Source organism: Lepidochelys kempii, chromosome 1 (genome assembly GCF_965140265.1).
Source record: "Lepidochelys kempii isolate rLepKem1 chromosome 1, rLepKem1.hap2, whole genome shotgun sequence".
Classification (NCBI taxonomy): domain Eukaryota; kingdom Metazoa; phylum Chordata; order Testudines; family Cheloniidae; genus Lepidochelys; species Lepidochelys kempii.
Genome location: NC_133256.1, coordinates 96,241,610 through 96,262,214, shown reverse-complemented (window position 1 = coordinate 96,262,214; position 20,605 = coordinate 96,241,610). Strand labels below are relative to the sequence as shown.

At 39.5% G+C, this 20,605-nt stretch overlaps 1 protein-coding gene across 3 annotated transcripts in view; it reads left to right on the top strand.

The window, feature by feature from the left end:
• The window catches only part of UGGT2 (UDP-glucose glycoprotein glucosyltransferase 2), a 301,272-nt gene that overhangs the window by 66,180 nt on the left and 214,487 nt on the right, over positions 1-20,605 (top strand). For all 3 annotated transcript variants that reach the window (XM_073348024.1, XM_073348019.1, XM_073348032.1), the window contains exons 9-10: positions 14,820-14,919; positions 19,572-19,632. In XM_073348024.1, the coding sequence (XP_073204125.1) occupies positions 14,820-14,919; positions 19,572-19,632 (161 nt within the window). The remainder of the gene's footprint in view (positions 1-14,819; positions 14,920-19,571; positions 19,633-20,605) is intronic.

Here is a 20,605-nt window from a genome sequence, read left to right as displayed (position 1 = left end):
TTTGTTAGTCTCTAAGGTGCCACAAGTACTCCTTTTCTTTTTGCGAGTGGAGACTAACACAGCTGCTACTTTGAAACCTGTCTTTTCCAATGATACCTGACAGGGCATACTTTGTATAAGATTTATCACCAATTTTGTAAAAGTGGTGACCACACTAGTGTACTGTAGTGCCCTTTTATACAGCATCACGAATACATCTTGAAGAACTCCCGTTACAAGGTGAGTAACCCATCCTTTCTAAAGAGTTCACCTTTCATGGAAAGGTTAGTATTATTTCAAACAGCATACACATGATGATCTTATTTTAGTAGTAATAAACTAAAGGAATGTTGCAATCACTTTACACTATAGAAAACTATAGCTATCTCCAAAAGATAAAATTGACCTATCTTTCTGCCTTACAGTTTTATTTAAGGTATTAATTTGGTAAACTTGGTTTCTGAACTTTTTTTTTTTAAATATGAAGTCAGACCGAAAATAACACTTCATCCTCACCATCAGGTCAAGATAAAATACAGAGAAATACATCTCGGGTTCTGTTCTGTCTCTTATAAATGCTGTTTTGTTTTTGTTTTTTTTAATAAAACCATTGCAAGTCTTACTGATAATTTTTTAAATGGAACATCAGATGAAAGAACGCAAGCTATTTAAAAACTTCCTTACAAAAAAGAATGGAGGGACAGCTGTGAAGAAGTTGATTTCTATGCAGCTTCCATACTGATGACCTATGGGAGGATATTTTATGGCTGAAATGCAGCTTGAATTGAATTATAAATCATTGTAGAACTGTGGTTTTCCCTCTTACAGTTTCTAGTAATGTTGTGCAGGAGTAGGTCAGAGGTAGTGTCGCTGTAACATATAATCTATTACTTTTATCACACCTATCATATGTTAAGAATGTGAGGAGTTGACTGTAAAGCTTAGAGAAGATTAGAATTTTTTTCTACATGATTCTAAAGTTTATACAATAGGGATGTGTGTGTACAGTATGCTTTATATAATAGCTGATAAATTATCTTTTACTACAATGATAAATAGTTTAACAGTTTATTGTTTGTGAATATGCCAGATTTAAAACATACAACACCCTAAACACAAAAAGCTTATCTTCTTCAACTGTAATATCAGTCTCTAAATGTGTAAAATTTGGGCCAGAAGGAAATGTGTGTTTGAGGGGAGGGCAGATTTGTGAGCAAGAGAAAGGTGTGTTTTCGAATGAAAATAAACAGCCCTGTAGAGAAATATAGTTGCTTGATAAAACTGGAATATGTTAACTATAAATATCACATCACATTTTGGCAGATACACGTACATCATAATCCAGTGTGTTTGAAGGTCTCAAACCCTTTGGTAAACAGGGATTTTGCTGATATTTGTGAGTGGGTAAAGGCTTTGAAAAGGCTACTTTCCAGGTTCAAACTTTGTAGCACAGTGAAGATAAGGCCAGCTGGCCCAGATAGCTTGAGTTCTAATCTCCAAAGCCTTTTTCCCACTTCGGAGGTTACCCATCCACATACTGACCGACTCAAACCCTGCTTTGTTTTTTAGCTCTGCAAGATGGCAGCACATAGCAGCCAGATGATAGGATAATATTCTTATTTTTAATTGAAGTGAGGAACAAATAAATAGGAAGGAATTAAACCCAGGTCTCTCATATAAAGATGCAGAGCATTGCTACTAAGCAAGAATTAAAACCTGTTGTGATAGTTACAGGGCTAACTGCCCCTCTGACCACTTTATGATCTCTCTGAGCATATTTCTTCAGGTGTTCGGCCTCCTGTGCTTATCTAACCTGGAGTGGAATTTTGCAGTTCTCCCTCTCTCTACTAGACTTGGCCCTGGGCTACAGTACCTTGTAGCAACCATTCTTATCCAGAAGGTCCAACTGAGTTCAGGTACCTGCTGCTCTTCCCTTTCTGAATCTGTGACCAATGGTATATGGTGATCAGACAGCCTTCTTATAACCAAAGTATTGTTTATTTTAACAGTAGAGAGAAGATTTTAAAGCAGTCTACATGCATGTCTATCTCATCTAGACAGACTAACTCCTTCAGATATGCCTGAGGTATTGTGTGCCTGAGGCCTGGTCTATGCTACACGGTTAGGTTGATGTAAGCTGCCTGGAAGTGGAAGTGTCTTGGCTTAAATTTGGCTCCTGCCGACGTAAGTGCCTCTCTATTCCAGTTTAGTAACACCGCCTCCCCGAGCAGCATAGAGTCACGGTCAATATACTTAGGTTGACTGTGTCAGTTGCTTAGTGTCAGACACTGTGTTGCTTGCATCGACTGTTATTAGACTTCAGGTACTGACTCACAATTCACCGCACTGACAATACAATTGATAAAGTGCTCCTGGTGAGGACATGCATCACTGACACAAGGAGCCAAGTGTGCATGCACACAAGTGAGATAATAACTGTGGTGGCTGTATGCCGATGTTTAAATTAGGTCGATATAATTTTGTAGTGTAGACCTGGCGTCAGTGTAGTTCCCCTGAACATATACCCTCCTCCTTTGAAAGCGTGTTCTTTCTTTAGTCAGCCAAGGTTCTGTTGATATTTTGTGTTTACAGGCCTTTACCTGTCCTTGCTCAAAAGAGTCGTTTTTGGTTAGCTGGAGGCAAGGCAAAATCTTCAAAGCTAATAGTCCTGACATTATCCCTTAATAACTCTCAAATTTTTGTGGAGCGATGGGGCTTATCATAAGTTATTCTCACCCTTCCTGCCCGTTTTCCCAGACATCTTCCTGTTGTATTAAACAAATATATTCATACAGAAAATATCTCAATAACCAGGCCAACATACAGTATTAAATTATGACAGAGTAGCTCTAAATCCATCACATCTGCTGTATAAAATCTGTCATGATAAAGTTATTTAAGAATGGAAAATTAGTAAGAGCTGACATTGTTCTTTCTGGGAAGCAACAAAGCTTCATCTTCAAGCACTATTATCTTAACATCCATCAGAGAATTAGTTAGGCATATGCCTGTTTAGCCATTATAATTGGAGAAAATCAGTTGTTTCTGAATTAATAAGTCTTTCTGTTTTCACATTAATAGCACTTGCCTGATCAGTTACCTGTTAGGATTCCCATAATATCTTCAACTCAGGATACATTTACAGTAGGAAATCATTGTTTTAGTTTATTTATGTGTTTGTTTCAAACTTGCTTAATAGAAAGTAGAACATTTGTTATGGGTTGTTTCAGAAAAAGAGTATTGTGGAGAAGTGTGCTTACTTAATAAAAGAGCTTTCCTATTTAGAGCATTGTGTTTCAAATGATCATTCTCCATTAAGGCTAAAATAGATTGGGCAGCAGAAGGTGATGTTAAAGAAACATATTGAAGAAAAATAAATTTTAGCACTTGAACATTCAAAATGCTTGGGGGAGGCTCATATGAGCAACAAATGTGATATTTGTCAGGGCTTTAAGCCTCATTCTAAAAAAGGACAGCCAAATTAAAATATCTGCTGATGGAATGGTGCTACGTCTTCCATCTGAACAGTCTACCTCGGTCAGGGTACTGAGCACCCCAGAATCTACCATCTATTTCTGGAACGACCAGTACCGAGGGGCAGCTCGGTGTCACCAGTGCTGAAGAAGAGACATCAGAAGTCGGACCCGGTACCAGGATCATTGAAACATGTGAAAAGAGTGAGCTCTTTTAAAGACTTGGGAGTGTGTTCAAAGAGCAAGCACTACCCAGGCCACACCTCTAAACAGGAAGTTCATTGACGCCAGAGCCCAGTGCAGGCCTTTCAAAACACCTCCATTGGCATCTCCTCACACCATGGGTCTTCCTATTACTGTCTACCTCTGAGGTGTTTGAGGCTTTGAGAGAGTTGTTAAACCTCTTCGTGCTACCATCACCAGCAGTTCAAGAGACTCAGATGGCACCAGCACCCAAGGTACCTCCTTCAGCATCTTCACCTCCTCACCAGACAGCTCCCTCGAATTCAACCATCAGGATTCCAATTAGGCAGCACTGTCTAGGGGAAAGTCACAGATTATATCCCTAGTTCCTCTTTTTTCAAGGTCTGAGCCTTCTTCACTGGTACTGATGGGTATGGTACTGCCATGGTCCAAGGAAGTACCCTTTTCTTTATTAAACTCTGAAGTGGGATCCTACATATCCCAATTTAAACAGTCTCATCAGGAGGGATACATCCTAGAATCATAGAAGATTAGGGTTGGATGAAACTTCAGAAGGTCATCTAGTCCAACCCCCTGCTCAGAGCAGGACCAACCCGAACTAAATCATCCCAACCAGAGCTTTGTGAAGCCAGGCCTTAAAAACCTCTGAGGATGGAGATTCCACCACTTCCCTAGGTAACCCATTCCAGTGCTTCACCACCCTCCTCATGAAATAGTTTTACCTAATGTCCAACCTAGACCTCCCACACTGCAACTTGAGACCATTGCTTCTTGTTCTGTCATCTCCCACCACTGAGAACAGCTGAGCTCCATTCTCTTTGGAACCCCCCCTTCAGGTAGTTGAAGGCTGCTATCAGATTCCCCCATATTTTTCTCTTCTGCAGACTAAATAAGCCCAGTTCCCCATGTGTCTCCTCATAAGCCATGTGCCCCAGCCCCCTACTCATTTTTGTTGCCCTCTACTGGACTCTCTCCAATTTGTCCACATCCTTTCTATAGTGGGGGCCTCAAAACTGGATGCAATACTACAGATGTGGCCTCACCAGTGCCGAATAGAGGGGAATAGTCACTTCTGGTCGTGGGATAACATGATTTTGGCAATTAATTGATCTTTAACTATTCATGGTAAATAGTCCCAATGGCCTGTGATGGGATGTTAGATGGGGTGGGATCTGAGTTACTACAGAGAATTCTTTCCTGGGTATCTGGCTGGTGAATCTTGCCCACATGCTCAGGGTTCAGCTGATCGCCGTATTTGGGGTCAGGAAGGAATTTTCCTCCAGGACAGATTGGAAGAGGCCTGGGGGTTTTTCACCTTCCTCTGTAGCATGGGGCCCCGGTCACTTGCAGGAGGATTCTCTGCACCTTGAAGTCTTTAAACCATGATTTGAGGGCTTCCATATCTCAGACATAGGTGAGAGGTTTATTGCAGGAGTGGGTGGGTGAGATTCTGTGGCCTGCATTGTGCAGGCAGTCAGACTAGATGATCATAATGGTCCCTTCTGACTTTAATATCTATGAAATCTCCCAGGGGCTCAGAGTACGCTGGCAGATCACCTGAGTAGATTGTTTATTGATCACGATGAGTGGTCCATTCACCCAGTTATAACAAGGTCCATTTTCCAGCTCTGGGTAACTTGCCAAATGGATCTATTTGTAACAAAGGACAACACAAAATGTCACTTGTTCTGCTTCAGAGCTGGACACAGCCCAGGTTCATTGATGGATGCTTTTCTACTGCCATTTTCAGAGGGTCTCTGTATGCATCCCCCTGACCCTCTTCTGCCCAGAACTGTGCAAAGTCAAATTGGACAAGGCCCATCTTATACACATCACTCCCACTTCACACAGACCTAGTTTCACAGCATTGCTGCCACCTCCTCGAGCCCAACCTTCAGTCTCTTCACCTGATAGCCTAGAGATTTCATGTTTAACATCAGCAGAGGAGTGCTGATCCAGAGAGGTGCATGAGATACTGCTGAATAGTAGAAAACCATCAATTAGGACAGTTTACTTTGCTGAGTGGAAGAGGTTTTCCATCTGATTGAGGCTAAAAGGGGTCTCCCCTATTCTTGCTTCTATTCATCATGTGCTGACCTGTGTTTTTTATCTGACAACATCAAGGATTGGCGATTAGCTCGATCACTTAGCAGCTATATTGGTATTTCGTTCGTCTGTGGGTAAATGATCTTTTTCTTATCCCAACCTGATGGCTGTAAGGTTTTTAAAGAGTTTGGGTAGACTGTTTCCTCATGTACAGAGCCCTGTTCCTCCATGGAGTCTGAATCTAGTCTTAACAAAGCTGATGGGTGTCCACTTTGAGCTTCAAGTGACCTGGCCTCCGTTGCACCTTTCAGTGAAGGTAACATTTTTAGAAGTAATTGTAGTGGCCAGACCAGTCGGGGAATTGACGGCATTTAGTGTCATATATGTTTTCCATATATGTTTTTTTAAAAGCAGATAAAATCTACCTTCATCCCCATCCAAGTTTTCTTATGAAAGTGGTCTTACTTTTCATGTCTCTAAGCAGTTTTCTTATCAACCTTCTTTCCAAAGCCTGACAGTAATAAGGGAGAGGAGACACTGCACACTGTAGACATTAGAAAAGTGTTACCATTTTATCTGGAATGGACTAATCTTTTTAAGTCTTTGTCTCCCTTGTTCATTGCATTTTTAGACAGAATGAAGGGTAGTCTGGTTTCCACGCGAAGGATTTCTTCATGGATATCTGGTTGTGTTTGCCTGTGTTTACCAGGTGGCTACCATGGAGCCAGCAGATAGAATACTGGGTCATTCATCTAGATCCCAAGCAGCCTCTGCTGCATTTCTGACTCAGATACCCGTATTAGACATTTGCAAAGCGGCAAACTATATCATCATGTCACACATTTGACTCTCACTACACAGTCTCTCAACAGAGTAGAGATGCTAAATTAGGACGCGTGGATCACAAGTTCCTGTTCAAATAGACTCCAAACCCACCTTGTGAGTCACCTACAAGTGGAATGAACACTTGCAATCACTTGAAGAAGAAGGAAAAACAGTTGTTAACCTTTCCATAAGTGTTGTTCTTAATGTGTTGCACATGTCCACCCCATGACCCAGCCTTATTCTCTTCTCTGTTGGAGCCGTTGGGGTAGGAGGGAACTGAATGGTTTCATAGCTGTCTCAGTCCTTTATGCATGTGCAGTGTGCATGAGACAGCAGAGAACGCTCAGGCTGCCCCAACAGGTACCACTAAGGGTAAAAACTCTTCAACACCTGTGCACACAAATACCTACAGTGGAATATGGACACTTGCAACATGTCTCAAAAAACAGGAGTTATGAGAATGTTAGTAATGTTTTTTCTCAAAATCTCATTGTCCAGAGCTATTTTTCTTCTATAAAGTGTTCAGTAATATTTCTTAATTGGTCCACAACTCTTCTTGCCTATCTCTCCTCTTTTAATTTAAATCACTCCTGAAGCCACACTTCATCCATAACTGCAAGAAACCAGTTGGTTAATTCATCCACTTATCTATTTCTTTATTTATCTTGTGAGTGAACTACATATCTTATGTGAGGGATAGGGTTTATTGCCAGTAGAACTGAATCTGGGAATTGCTGTGGAGGGAACGTGAGGTTTAATTGTGGGAGGAAGCTGGGTAGAGATGAATTAAACATGTTTGCCTTAATTTAAAAAAAAAACAAACCAAAAGTTAACTAATAAGCCATATGCCTAACATCCCTTATTATTCTTCTTGTATATCATATCCCTTTCTCCCACATTCATTTGTCTTTGTTGTCTGATATTATATGATTTTTGTGCTAAGAAATGTCTTTCTTCTTGAGTAGCATCCCTGCGTTCCTGATCAGAGAACTTTGGTAGCAGTGTCTACTAGGCCCTTGTGCCACCGTCTTTCCTCCCTCTGATCAAGGGATCACATCTGAGAGTCATCTAGAGGCATCTAGATAGACTCATGTGTAGTGCTGGGGAGGAGCCAGTGGTCGTGGTACATGTAGGTACCAGTGACGTAGGGAAGGGTAGGAGAGACGTCCTGGAGGCCAAATTTAGGCTGCTAGGAAAGAGACTGCAATCCAGGACCTCTATGGTGGCATTCTCAGAAATGCTTCCAGTTCCATGTGCAGGGCCAGGTAGGTAGGCAAAGCTTCAGAGTCTCAATGCGTGGATGAGACAATGATGTAGAGACGAGGGGTTTAGATTTATTAGGAACTGGGGAAAATTTTGGGATGGGGGAGTCTATACAGGAAGGATGGGCTCCACCTAAACCAAAGTGGATCCAGACTGCTGGCACTTAGTTTAAAAACTGCTCTGCAACCTTTTTAAAGTTAAGAGATGGGGGAAAGCCAATTGCTGCAGAGGCGCACGTGGTTTGGACAAAGACTTCTCTTAGAGGAGAGTCTATTGATAGAGATTCTCTAGGTTTTAGTCAGGAGGAAGGGATGGAAGAGGATAAAGTATGGGGCAGATCAGATGAGAAACATTCACATAAAGAATCTGACAAATCAGAAAAGGACAGACAAATAAGCAGTGACAAGTTTTTAAAGTGCTTGTAAAAAAATGCTAGAAGTCTAAATAATAAGATGGATGAACTAGAGTGCCTCATGTTAAAGGAGGATATTGATGTAATAGGCATCACAGAAACCTGGTGGAGTGAGGACAATCAATGGGACACAATCATTCTGGGGTACAAAATATATCAGAAGGACAGAACAGGTCGTGCGGGGTTGGGGCGGGGGGTGGAGTAACACTATATGTGAAAGAAAATGTAGAGTGAATCCATATGTTCCATAGAATCTCTATGGATAGTAATTTAATGCTCTAATAAGAATATAACAGTAGGGATCTATTATCGACCACCCGACCAAGACAGCGATAGTGACGATGAAACGCTAAGGGAGATTAGAGAGGCTATCAAAATAAAAAAACTCAGTAATAGTGGGGGATTTCAGTTATCCCCATAATGACTGGGTACATGTCACCTCAGGACGAAATACAGAGACAAAATTTCTCGATACTTTAAATGACTGCTTCTTGGAGCAGCTGGTACAGGAACCCACAAGGGAGAGGCGACTCTCGATCTAGTCCTGAGTGGAGCGCAGGATCTGGTCCAAGAGGTAACTATAACAGGACCGCTTGGAAATAGTGACCATAATATAAGAACATTTAACATTCCTGTGGTGGGAAGAACACATCAACAGCCCAACACTATGGCATTTAATTTCAGAAAGGGGAACTATGCAAAAATGAGGAGGTTAGTGAAACAGAAATTAAAAGGTACAGTGACTAGAGTGAAATCCCTGCAAGCTGCATGGACACTTTTTAAAGACACCATAACAGAGGCTCAACTTAAATATATACCCCAAATTAAAAAACACAGTAAAAGAACTAAAAAAGAGCCACCATGGCCTAACAGCCATGTAAAAGAAGCAGTGAGAGATAAAAAGGCATCTTTTAAAAAGTGGAAGTCAAATCCTAGTGAGGTAAATAGAAAGGAGCATAAACACTGCCAAATTAAATGTAAAAATGTAATAAGAAAAGCCAAAAAGGATTTTGAAGAATACCTAGCCAAAAACTCAAAAGGTAATAACAAAATGTTTTTTAAGTACATCAGAAGCAGGAAGCCTGCTAAACTATCAGTGGGGCCCCTGGACGATCGAGATATGAAAGGAGCACTTAAAGACGATAAAGTCATCACAGAGAAACTAAATGAATTCTTTGCTTCAGTCTTCACAGCTGAGGATGTTAGGGAGATTCCCAAATGTGAGCCATCTTTTGTACGTGACAAATCTGAGGAATTTTGTCACAGATTGAAGTATCACTAGAGGAGGTTTTGGAATTAATTGAGAAACTTAACAGGAACAAGTCACCGGGACCAGATGGCATTCACCCAAGAGTTCTGAAAGATCTCAAATGTGAAATTGCGGAACTATTAACTATGGTTTGTAACCTGTCCTTTAAGTCAGCTACTGTACCTAATGACTGGAAGACAGCTAATGTAACGCCAATATTTAAGAAGGGCTCTAGAGGTGATCCTGGCAATTACAGACCAGTAAGTCTAATGTCAGTACTGGGCAAATTTAGTTGAAAGAATAGTAAAGAATAGAATTGTTAGACACATAGAAGAACATAAATTGTTGTGCAAAAGTCAATGTGGTTTCTGTAAAGGGAGATCGTGTCTTACTAATCTATTAGAGTTCTTTGAGAGGGTCAACAAACATGTGGACAAGGGGGATCCAGTGGACATAGTGTACTTAGATTTCCAGAAAGCCTATGACAAGGTCCCTCACCAAAGGCTCTTACGTAAATTAAGTTGTCATGGGAGAAGAGGGAAGATCCTTTCATGGATTGAGAACTGGTTAAAAGACAGGGAACAAAGGGTAGGAATAAATGGTAAATTTTCAGAATGGAGAGGGGGTAACTAGAGGTGTTCCCCAAGGGTCAGTCCTAGGACCAATCCTATTCAACTTATTAATAAATGATCTGGAGAAAGGTGTAAACGGTGAGGTGGCAAAGTTTGCAGATGATACGAAACTGCTCAAGATAGTTAAGACCAAAGCAGACTGTGAAGAACTTCAAAAAGATCTCACGAACTAAGTGATTGGGCAACAAAATGGCAAATGAAATGTAATGTGGATAAACGTAAAGTAATGCACATTGGAAAAAATAACCCCAACTATACATACAATATGATGGGGGTTAATTTAGCTACAACTAATCAGGAGAAAGATCTTGGAGTCATCTTGGATCGTTCTCTGAAGACATTCATGCAGTGTGCAGCGGCAGTCAAAAAAGCAAACGGGATATTAGGAACCATTTAAAAAGGGATAGAGAATAAGATGGAGAATATCTTATTGCCCTTATATAAATCCATGGTACGCCCACATCTTGAATACTGTGTACAGATGTGGTCCCCTCATCTCAAAAATGATACACTGGCATTACAAAAGGTTCAGTAAAGGGAAACTAAAATGATTAGGGGTTTTGAACGGGTCCCATATGAGGAGAGATTAAAGAGGCTAGGACTTTTCAGCTTGGAAAAGAGGAGACTAAGGGAGGATATGATGGAGGTCTATAAAATCATGAGTGGTATGAAGAAAGTGAATAAGGAAAAGTTATTTACTTGTTCCTATAATATAAGAACTAGGGGCCACCTAGTTAGTTAGTTAATTAATTAATTAATGGGTAGCAGGTTTAAAACAAATAAAAGGAAGTTCTTCTTCACTTAGTGCACAGTCAACCTGTGGAACTCCTTGCCTGAGGAAGTTGTGAAGGCTAGGAGTATAACAGGGTTTAAAAGAGAACTAGATAAATTCATGGAGGATTAAGTCCATTAATGGCTATTAGATAGGATGGTAAGGAATGGTGTCCCTAGCCTCTGTTTGTCAGAGGGTGGAGATGGATGACAGGAGAGAGATCACTAGATCATTACCTGTTAGGTTTGTTCCCTCTGGGGCACCTGGCATTGGCCACTATCGTTAGACAGGATACTGGGCTGGATGGACCTTTGGTCTGACCCAGTATGGCCATTCTTATGTTCTTATGAGTCTTAACAGACCACGTAGCATGTATATACTATATAAATCGACAAGTGGGAGCCAGATCACCCTAGCTCTGTGAAGAGACAATGAGACGGTGGAACTGGTTTATCACCTATGATGTCACACTATCAGCGGCTTACCTTCTGGGCACTCAAAACTTGATAGTGGACAGTCTCAGTCACAAATTCCAACATGAGCATGAGTGGGAGATAAACCCAGTGGTACTTTAGGACATATTCAGGTGGTGAGCGACACCAACCATGGACTTCTTTGCCACTTACCTGAACAAGAAATGTCCACACCATTGCTCCAGAGCAGGGATGGGACAACATTCCCTGGGCAAAACTCTCTTCTTTGAGTGGTTGCACATGTCCATTGCAATGTAGTTGTGTATACACCCTGAGCAGAGCTTCTGGAATTTTTTCCCTTAGCAGTATCTGTTGGGTCAGCTCCAGTGCTGTCTGGTGTCGTGCTTGTAGCACTGGTATAAAGGGCCCTCCCGACCATGTTCCCCTTCAGTTCCTCCTTACCTCCCGTGACAGTTGCAGGAATTCCTCATTGCTTAGGCAATCCTTCTCTTAGTGGTTTTTCTTCCAAATTTAGTGTTGTTAGTCCTTGTAGTTTAGTTTTAATACTTTATAGATATTAGATAGTTTGGACACTTCCTCACTTGGATAGTACCGGGGCATGCCTCTGTCACTGGGGTTTAAGCCCTGCGCCTCATGCAGTAAGCCTGTGCCTTTGAGCAACCTGCACTTGAGCTGCCTCAAGTGCTTGGGGGAAGCTCAGAGGAAAGACCACTACCTAGTTTGCAGGGATTTCAAGCCCTGGTCCAAGAAGGTCTGAGTTGCACATTTGAAGGTCATCCTCATGGACACGGCCTGAAGGTCAGCCTCGGAGCCGTGCTTGGACTTGGAAACACCTCGGTTTCAGTGCAGAGCACTCCTCCAATGACCTGGGATTCTCGGCACCAATCATCCTCCCCAGTGTCCAAGAAGAAACACTGCAAACACCAGGAAAACAGCCAGTCCCAGTACCGAAGGCCAAAGGAGACAGAGAGAAAACGACACCCTGGCAATGCATCATCAGGTGCCTGCAACACTGGTACTGCAGCAATCTCTGACACCAGAACAGGAACAGCCTCAGAATAGACAATGTACCTGCGTAGATACTGGACAGGAATCTTCGAAGCACTCGAGGTCGGCATCGCAATCCCCTCTACGCCTCTATCACAGTCCCTCTCCCCTCTTCAGGGTCCCTTCTCACAAGCATCCGATGGAACAAGAAGTCCAGTCCCTCCTTTGGGTGGGAGCTGTGGAAGAGGTTCCTTTTCACTTGAGAGGAAAGGGGTTCTATTCTCGCTACTTCCTAATTCCAAACGCCAGATGGGCTCTTGGACCCATTTTAGGCCTGTGTTGTCTCAACTGATATCTCAAGAACTTAAAAGTTCTACATGGCCTCCTTGGCTTACATAATTTCCTTGCTGTATCTTGGGGACATGGTATGCTGCCCTTGAGCTAAAGGACACTTATTTATGCATCTCAATCTTCCCTGGCCATAGACTTTTCTTAAAGTATGTAGTGAATCAAGGTCACTACCAGTTCGTGGTGCTTCCATTTGGCCTGTCAGCCGCCCTGCGAGTTTTCACCAAATGCATTGCAGTAATAGTGGCTTTTCTCAGGAAGAAGGGAGTCAATGACTCTGCAGTAGAGAAGGAACTGAGGAGGGTTAGCCTGCACGTACTGACTAGTCACATGGAGGGGTACGGGGAGAAACAGTGCATGTGCGAGCTTACGGACACTACCGAAGTTTTCTGATGAGCAGCGAAGCAATGCAAGCACACCTACAGTGGAACACACCCATAGGGACACACTTCTGGAAGAATCATCATTTCTGCCCAAGGTGAGTAACTTCTTCGTTGTGTGCCTAGCACCTGGTGAATATTGCCACCATCTAAATAATAACAATAATAATAATAGTACTTCTGATTTAACTTTTTATTCGGTTTCAGAGTAGCAGCCGTTTTAGTCTGTATTCGCAAAAAGAAAAGGAGTACTTCTGGCACCTTAGAGACTAACAAATTTATTTGAGCATTCTCTAAGGTGCCACAAGTACTCTTTAACATTTTTTAGTTATTCTTTGTGGTTTTTTTAATGTATCATTTTGCACGTTTTCTTTATGCTGCTAAACTTTGTTATTATGAAGGGTTTTCTCTGCTTCATGTGCTTCATTCATATGGGTAATGATCATATGACTTCATTTCTTTTTCTGTTTGTCTGTCTGTTTTGTGTAACTGATATTTGCACATCTACCGCAACAGTAAAATATTAATTGTATGTTTTATGGGTGAAGAATTGGTCAATAAGACATGACAGATATTCACTGGATTCTGAAACCTAGTATGCTATTTATTTTGCACAGGTAATGAGTGGTGTTTTTCCATTTTCATTTTTTAAAATAATTCTAGATAGGTCAGGCATACCTACTGCCAGCAGAAAATATGAAATTAAGAATTTAAAACACATGATGAAATAATAAATATTATTATAGGCGAAGCTCGTAACGCCACCTATTAAGGTTTCCCCACATTTCCCATTCTAAGGCCTTATTTTCAGTTGTTTATAACTTTGCCAAACTTTAACCATTTGGTCTGAAATTTTCCATGCCAGATATCTGCCTCAGGCTCTTTTTTTAAACAATTTCAGCCTAACCTGAAATTGTAAACAAACAAAAAAATAATTTATTTTACCCATTTAAACAATTTCTGATGCCCTTTCTGTAGCATTCTCATGCTTTGGAGCAGGGACTTGAAATTTGTCAGGGGAATTGATAGTAATGTAACTTCTGTCATCCCTGTGATAAAGTTATAAGCCTTTGAAAAATCACAATTTGCACATGCTCAATGGAGAGTTGATAGAGCACAGCAGCTAAAGTCCCTAAATATTCAATCCATTTGGAAATGTTCTGGGTCTGGTAAATTGTTAGTTTCATCATCCTCTAGTGCTGGTCCACAAAGAGGATGACACACTACTATTGCTGTCAGTTACTTCATTAGTTCAGGTGGCAGAGGACTGTGCGGTGGATCTGAAGATACCTTGCAGATAAGCCACATAGGTTTTGATGTGATGCCATATGATGGAACTTCTGTTTTATCCATCTACTTTTTTTTAAACCTAAGAAATTACACAAGGCAACCCTAATTCTGTCATTTCGTAACTTATGTGTGCTTGACTTTCCACCCTTAATAATGTATGCAGTGTATTTGTAGCTGTGTTGGTTCCAGCATATTAGAGAGACAAGGTGAGTGAGGTAATATCTTTTATTGGATAAACTTCTGTTGGTGAGAGAGACAATCTTTCAATCCGTACCTTTCCCAGATGTGAAGAAAAGCTCTATTTGCCTTGAAAGCTGGTCTCTCTCACCAACAGAAGTTGGTCCAATAAAAGATATCTCACTCACCTTGCCTCTAACAACCTTAATAATGTTCTTTTAATGCTGCTTTTTTCTGTCTAATTTAAATATAGAATTCCAGTTCTCTGCGTGTGCGTGTTAAGAGTTTTACAAAATATAAGTGATGTTGATTTATAGTTGTGTTCTCCAGTGATTTTTTTTCTTACAGATCTAAGTTTTCAAGCAGCTTCTCAAATTATCTCCACCCCTGTTTATAGTGCCTTAAAGGTAATGAAAGACATTGCTCAGAACTTCCCAATAAAGGCCAGGTATGATAAAATTGTTTACTTTTTGAGTATTGATTAATTATTGATTTATGTTTGTGTTTGAATTTAATGAATATTTTAGAGATTTTTGCCAAATCCTGCAAATAGATAATCATGGTCTTGAATAGTTACTCTTGGAAGGAGTCCAGGTGACTTCAGTGAGAGCAGAGTAACTGTGAGAAGGACTGAGGTTCAATCTCTTAGTGATCTTCTGTCTGATGGATGCATGGAGACCTTTATAAATTAAGGACTTGATCCTTCAAAGACTTACATATGTGAATAACTTTGCTCTTGGGAGTGGTCCTGTTTATCTCAGTGGGATGGGTGGATTTCCCAGTCTTCCTCTATTACAGAAACCAATTTTCTTGTTGCACTGCCATAGCTCTGCTCATGTAAAAGGTTGCTGTTTCTGTGAGCCAGTCGTGCCTTGTCACTGAGAAATTTTTTTGTGTTAGATACTGTATGTCACAGCTTGTCCCACAGTTTTTTAAATTGAATTATTGAGTTAAATAAGATGCTAAATAGTGTTCTCTGCTTGAGACTGTCTCACAACATATTACAGCTCCTAATTTAAGGATCTCCTTTTGTTTTATTGTCCCCATTGTTCTTCTGTTAAAGAAAAACTGTAGTGTAACATAAAAGCTACTCCAATCATATCTAATTGCAAAGAAGAGTAAATAATTTTTTTTAAATGCCTAAAATATAACTGCAAAGAAATATAAAACAACCAGTTTGGTATAAGTAAACACTTAGAAAAATACAACTCATCATTAGAAAGCAGGGGAAAAAGTACATAAGTTGTAAGGCTCATTCTATTCTTATTTTTAAAAAATGGTTAAGTGGAAGGGACATTATCATCAAGTTTTTAAAAAGAATTAAAACTAATTTCAGGTACGACACCAGTCCCAGACCCCTGCAAGTTTTTGTGTTTCTACAACTACATTTACCTTTCTCCCTCCCCCCCCCTTAAAGATTATAACAGGATTCAACAAAAAATTAGATAAATTCTTGAATGATGGGTCCATCAATAGCTATTAGCCAGGATGGGCAGCAATGTTGTCCTTAGCCTCTGTTTGCCAGAAGCTGGGAATGAGTGACAGGGGATGGATCACTTGATGATTACCTGTTGTGTTCATTCCCTCTGGGGCACCTGGCATTGGCCACTGTCGGAAGACAGGATACTGGGCTAGATGGACCTTCGGTCTGACCCAGTATGGCCATTCTTATGTTCTTAAATAAAGTGTTTGTCTTTCCTTTTGCTGTGTATGACAGGGGAAATAGACTGTAATGAAAATAGACATAAACAGACTAGAAATAAAAATAGATTGTATCTCTCTAATCTTTTTTTAGTTATACAAATCTTTGACATTACTCTTAACACTGTAAGTTTAAAAACCAGATAAAATATTATTTTTAAATTGATGGGTGTGTGCCTATAGCAGTCTTAAATTGAAAAAAACTCATCAGGTAAAAAGAATTAATATATTCTGATTCTTCACTGACAGGTTTAAATTATGAATAATTCTGCTGAAGTCAGCGGAATTCAATGAGTAAATCAAAGAAGAATCAGGCCTATTGAACAAAATAAATTACATTTCCTAACTTGCATTAGCAATTATATTTTAATAGTTAAACTGAAATAATTTTAATAATACAATTAATTTTTATTATTTATGCTTTTTTTTTTGTCCATCACTCATTTTGGACAGTGAAAGTGGAGTAGTCATTTTCTGGCTGTCGTGAACTAGCGCAATTCTGCAAAGTTAAAACTGAAAAGTCTGACCATTAGTATAACATAGCATAACCAGAGAGAGTCTGTTATACATTTCAGTTCAGTATCTTTCACAATATTTGTATGCATCATTGCTAAACATTTTGTGTATTTTGTCAGCTTTAAGTGCTCATCTCTATTTACAAAAACACAATACTTCATTTTATTAGCATGTCAATGATGAAATTTTGACCACATTTGACATCTCTTCCGCAAGCAGTTTTACATCATCTTCCATGCTCCCTCTTATGCATGAAACGTTCTCCTCAATTCTCCACTACTATCCTCTCCCCTTCAATTTTTTCATAACCTACCTCCCCCAAAAACATGACACCGTGCCTAATGATAATGACTAGGCATGGGGCCAGTTAGTGATTCATTAATATCTCGTGTTCACTTGTCTTATCTCATTACAAAAAAACCCACAAAAACCTACAAACATTTAAGATAACACATGTGATATTAGGTTCCTGTTAATGTCATGTCAGCTCCGTCTGCTCTTTTGCCCCTTCCATTGTGTTCTGCCTCTCTTTTTTTTTGTGTCTTGTCTATTTCGATTGTAAAAGTCTTGGACAGGGACTGTGTTCTGTTTTGTACCTAGACAGTTCCCCACATGATGGAGCACTGATTCTGACTGAGGCCTGTAGGAGCTGATTTTATACTACCACTACTACAATAATAATAATGAAGTACAAATTATGCCAAATGTAGTCAGATTCAAATAGGATCTTGTTACTTTTTCTTAAACAATGACTAGCTACTTCAAGGCTGTTTGAAAGTATTCATACAGGGCCAGAATGGTATTTACTGTGTTGGTGTTTACACATTTCACTCTTCGGTTTTTAGCTTCGTGATTTGTCCTACTTATTTAATGGCTAAATTATTCCTTTGGCTAAATTAACTCTCAGGAATAATTCCCATCAATTACAGAAATACTTTATGATGGGGGAAATGTTTATTGCTGGTAGCAGGCTCTCCCAAAACTCTGTGCTGCAGAGCCAATTGCTTTCAGGCTTTTAGCTTAATAGTGGGTTTTTCCCCCCCCAATCCTTGTGCTTCATTTCTCAACTGGGTGTTTTGCTGGCATCTTTGAGTTAGTTTGAGATGTTCTTATCAATCCTTGTGCTTATATTTTCTTTATTATTATTATATTTTATAATATATTTTTATAATATTATAAATTTTTCATTTAAATCTGTTTTCATTTTTGAAAGAAATTATTATTCTATATCGTTTCCATTCTTGCTCTCTTGCATTAAAATTTTATACTAAAAAAACCCCAATTAACACAGATAGTAGGATATTCACTGTGTTTGTGTGTGCATAGAGAATAAACATGGTTGTGTGGTTATAAAAGTTTTATAAGGATGAATTTGGGATTACTATATTATTCATGAGATGTGCAGGCATGAGTGAGTATTCAGGTCTTCCCAAACAATTACTGACATCAACATCTTTATAACACAGAGTCTATTCTGTATTTTTCTAGCTCTCTCTGTGAGATCATAGACCCTGATTCCTCCTCCTCACTCCATTTGACAGGCAGAATGATAACTAATTATCATCTAGGAATTTTCTGTCCTCTATAGCTCTTACTTCTGTTCTTCCAATTTTATTCCAGCCTCATATAGGACAGTGACTGCCTTAGTATTGTCTTACCACCATTTTCTTTCCTTAGAAATTTATTATCTGAAAGCATGGAATAAGAGAAAGCTAAATCAAAGAAAACAAAAAACTCATCTGTACCTCTTGCAGCTACTGAGTCTTTAAGTTGTTCTGTTCTCACTATGAGAAGAATATTTTACCGTAGAGGAGCAAGACAGTAACTGATATGCTTTCTGGGGAGGTATCAGGCAAACAAGACGTCTTAGCATGTTCAAAGGGAAGTAAAGCTTCCTTGTGGGAACTGAGGTTGTCCCCAAGCAAACTCAGAAGTAATAGTTTTCTCTGACTTACGCTATATTAATGTTTTCACTAATGAACCCCTCCTTCCCCTTAAGTGCTAGAATGGGTTCACAAGTCTTTCTGGCAGCTAAATCTTAAAAAGAAAGCTTTGCTTGTCCTTGCAAAAAATTAACTAAAAAGCCTCAGACAGCCTCTTGAGGCTGCATGGTATACTTCCTTCACTTTTTCCAGTGGTCTTTGTTGAAGATGGATTATATTTTCGGAGGCATATTTTCACATCCATGAAATAAAGTTGGTAAAGCCTTCCACATGGTGAAAGGAGCCAAACTATGGTAGCTGTAGATATAGGAGAAAGTTTAATACGTAAAGATACCCACTATTAATAATTCTTTGAACTACAGAGATTCCAAAGTGTGTTTGAATGCTAATTAAGCCTTGTAATATGATGATGAGATACTATACATATGTTTTGTTACCATTTTTGAGATTAGCAAACTGAGGCACAGAGGTTAAGTAATTTATCCACATGTACATAGTGACTAGCTGAGTTGGAAACAGAACCTAGGCGCCTCAGTCCCCAAACACGTTCTCTAATGGCTAGACTACCTTTGTAAGTGGTTGTTCATAACACTTTCCAATAGCCTAAAGTCAAAACTGAGAGCTTCAGACCACTTTGATTTAGTTGCCTAGATATGGAGATAAATAACTTTAACATCCAGATTTGAAATTATGAACTAAGATAATATACTTAAGTAACTTCAGTATGTACAAAATGCTACCTATTTCCTAAAATTAATATAAATTATATATTAATATAAAGTGAAATAATACTGTAAATATTGAGGTAACCTTATATGTTTAGTTTTGGGATTTTTTTAAGGCTGATCACTGTACCCCTGAAACTAACTTATATTAGGTAAGGAAGAATGTTTGTTTAAATGTAGAATGGCTGAGTAATACCAGTATTTTATTCCTACAGATCTTTGACCAGAATTCCTGTAAACCAACAAATGCGAAATGAAATAGAGAAGAATCAGAAGGTTTGCCCTTGTTCCTTGAATTATACATAGCTGTAATTTTATTGTCACTTTATGGGACATTTTTGCATTAATGTAGCAACTTTTAAGTGATTTCTAATGAAGAGGAGGAAATCATTTAAAAATGTATTCTGTTCCTAAATTTAAATAACTGATTTCTTTTTCTTCACTTCTCTTGTGTTTGATTCACTAACTATGCTCTGTCCTCAGTTAATGAAAGGACATGAGGCTGATTTGTAAGTCTGCTAAGCAACCCAACTCCCATTGAAATGAATGGGAGCTGCAGATACTCATATTGTTGGGAAATCAGGCCATTAATATTTAAGTAAACCTTATGGAGAGGGGTTTAATCTTAATTAAACTGTTTCAAGTCAAACATACATTTTAGTAGAATATATAATTGCATACATACAGTGTACATTTTTCTATCAAAAATGTCACATAATTTATGACGAATGTACTGCATGGTTTTTTGTACATAACATGCAGTTGTCCAAAAATTCCCATCTAAGTGGATTTCTTCTCTTTTGTCCATGCTTTCAAAGTGTGACCAGGTGAGAACCCCCTTAATTCTAAATGTTTCATAATACCCCTTCACTCATTATCCCAACATCATTTTCTTTATGAGCATATTGAGCAAAACATCGGGTCGGACTTGTTCAACATCTTTATGAATGATCTGGATGATGGGATGGATTGCACCCTCAGCAAGTTCACAGATGACCCTAAGCTGGGGAAAGGGGTCGATGTGCTGTAGGGTAGGGATAGGGTCCAGAGTGACCCAGACAAATTGGAGGATAGGGCCAAAAGAAATCTGATGAGGTTCAACAAGGACAAGTGCAGAGTCCTGCACTTTGGATGGAAGAATTACATGCATCGCTACAGGCTGGGGACCGACTGGCTAAGCAGCAGTTCTGAAGAAAAGGTCCTGGGGATTACAGTGGATGAGAAGCTGGATATGAGTCAACACTATGCC